The following is a 2,500-nucleotide window of genomic DNA, read 5'->3' as shown; positions in this document are numbered from 1 at the left end:
GAGAGAGAGAGAGAGAGAGAGAGAGAGAGAGAGAGAAACAGAGAGAGAGAGAGAAACAGAGAGAGAGAAACAGAGAGAGAGAGAGAGAGAAACAGAGAGAGAGAAACAGAGAGAGAGAGAAACAGAGAGAGAGAGAGAGAGAGAGAGAGAGAGAGAGAGAGAGAGAGAAAAGGAAAAAAAACAAGCAAAAAAAAACAAGGCGAAAAGAGGGAGCCTACGGGAAAGAGACGGGAAGGAGAGATTGAAGAGTTGAAAAGGCGTTGTGGAGGTGAGGCGGTGTTCTGAGGTGGGTTTGATGTGTGAGAGGGGGGGGCGGGGGGGGTGGGGGAGGGGGGTAGTTGGAGTGAGGCTGGGGACCAGGTAGGATGGGGTTTAAACACTCAATGATACACTCTGAGAAAGACATCATCCTGTCAGAGGCCTGTCCAAACACCGGCCCAGACCAGTTCTGACCTGACCGTTTCCACCTTTTGAGATGCTCTCTGCTTGTCACCTGATCAAACTCCCTCCACAACTACCACTGTGATCAACTAGGAACAGAATCAAATACAACAATGTGTGTGTGTGTGTGTGTGTGGGGGGGGGGGGTCAAAAACTAAAAAGGTGTGGGGGTGTTTAAAAGAAAAACCCACACTGTAACCTCAAAAAAACTCTAACTCACCAACTGCCAAATCATTCCGGAACACTCACCACCCAGAGTTCCAAGTTATGTGGTGTTTATCTAGCAACAACACTCTGATTGGCTACAAAATGAAGCATCATAATTGATGAATTTCTTGGTGAATAAAGTCACCCTTGGCGCTCTAGAATGGTGACAGTTTGGGGTAACTTTATTCACCCTCGGCACTGAAGGAGTTAAATAAACTCGGCCCCCACCTGTCGAAGGACCTGAACTGGACAGAGTGGTCCCGGGCCGCGTCGCCCGTGGCGCCCAGGAAGGCGGGCGGCAGCAGGCCGGGGTCCACCATGATGTCATCGGAGGGCGCGCTGACCAGGCTGCGGAGGATGTCCTTCACGTTGACGTTCTTGTTGCTCTTTGCATCGGTGGGCGTGTCCTGACCCCTCCTGACCTCTGACGACAGAGTGGACAGGGCCTCCGAGACGGCGTCCGGTCCTGCGCCCGCCGCCACGCGCCCCGCTGACTCCGCCTCCCTGGCGCTCGCCAAGGAGGCCTGCTCGTCCCCGAGGCCCGAGTCGCGGCGGCGGAGAGACACGCCGTTCTCCAGGTCGGGCGCTCCTGACGCGGCGCCGCTGTCTGATTGGTCAGAGACATCGGAACACAACGATGAAACATAAACACATTCATACAGGATGAAGATCATTTCTACACAAAGACTTGACCTTGTGAACTAAAAGTTAGCATGGATGTCATTGAAAAGACACTCATCTGTAATATATTCCCAAAAATTTAAATATATAATATATCCCTTTTTTCTGAAGTAGCATGAATATTCTAGTGAGTCTAGTGATCTCTCCTGTGATGGAACAGAGACTCATAGAGGTCAGGTGTGTGGCATACTGTCCTCTACTGTCCTGTCCTATACTGTCCTGTCCTGTCCTATACTGTCCTGTCCTACCCTATACTGTCCTGTCCTATACTGTCCTGTCCTACCCTATACTGTCCTGTCCTGTCCTATACTGTCCTATACTGTCCTGTCCTACCCTATACTGTCCTGTCCTGTCCTATACTGTCCTATACTGTCCTGTCCTGTCCTATACTGTCCTGTCCTGTCCTATACTGTCCTGTCCTACCCTACCCTATACTGTCCTGTCCTGTCCTGTCCTATACTGTCCTGTCCTATACTGTCCTGTCCTACCCTATACTGTCCTGTCCTGTCCTGTCCTATACTGTCCTGTCCTGTCCTATACTGTCCTGTCCTACCCTATACTGTCCTGTCCTGTCCTGTCCTATACTGTCCTGTCCTGTCCTATACTGTCCTGTCCTACCCTATACTGTCCTGTCCTATACTGTCCTGTCCTGTCCTATACTGTCCTGTCCTGTCCTATACTGTCCTGTCCTATACTGTCCTGTCCTACCCTATACTGTCCTGTCCTACCCTATACTGTCCTGTCCTATACTGTCCTGTCCTGTCCTACCCTATACTGTCCTGTCCTATACTGTCCTGTCCTGTCCTACCCTATACTGTCCTGTCCTATACTGTCCTGTCCTGTCCTATACTGTCCTACCCTATACTGTCCTGTCCTACCCTATACTGTCCTATACTGTCCTATACTGTCCTGTCCTGTCCTATACTGTCCTGTCCTACCCTATACTGTCCTATACTGTCCTGTCCTGTCCTATACTGTCCTGTCCTGTCCTATACTGTCCTGTCCTGTCCTGTCCTATACTGTCCTGTCCTATACTGTCCTGTCCTACCCTATACTGTCCTGTCCTGTCCTATACTGTCCTGTCCTGTCCTATACTGTCCTGTCCTATACTGTCCTGTCCTACCCTATACTGTCCTATACTGTCCTGTCCTGTCCTATACTGTCCTGTCCT

The 2,500-nt window shown here is 50.6% G+C and overlaps 1 protein-coding gene across 1 annotated transcript in view; it reads right to left on the bottom strand.

Annotated features, from left to right (window-relative positions):
• LOC310824824 (lipopolysaccharide-responsive and beige-like anchor protein) overlaps positions 1-1,322 on the bottom strand; it is a gene marked incomplete at both ends in the record, with an annotated part of 12,707 nt that extends 11,385 nt beyond the window's left edge. The window contains one exon of the mRNA XM_083698075.1: positions 877-1,322. Within this exon, the coding sequence (XP_083554201.1) occupies positions 877-1,322 (446 nt within the window). The remainder of the gene's footprint in view (positions 1-876) is intronic.
• Between the last annotated feature and the right edge of the window lie 1,178 nt (positions 1,323-2,500).

Source organism: Argentina silus (assembly GCF_951799395.1).
Source record: "Argentina silus genome assembly, contig: scaffold_544, whole genome shotgun sequence".
NCBI lineage: Eukaryota > Metazoa > Chordata > Actinopteri > Argentiniformes > Argentinidae > Argentina > Argentina silus.
This window is presented reverse-complemented; position numbering and strand designations above follow the sequence as displayed.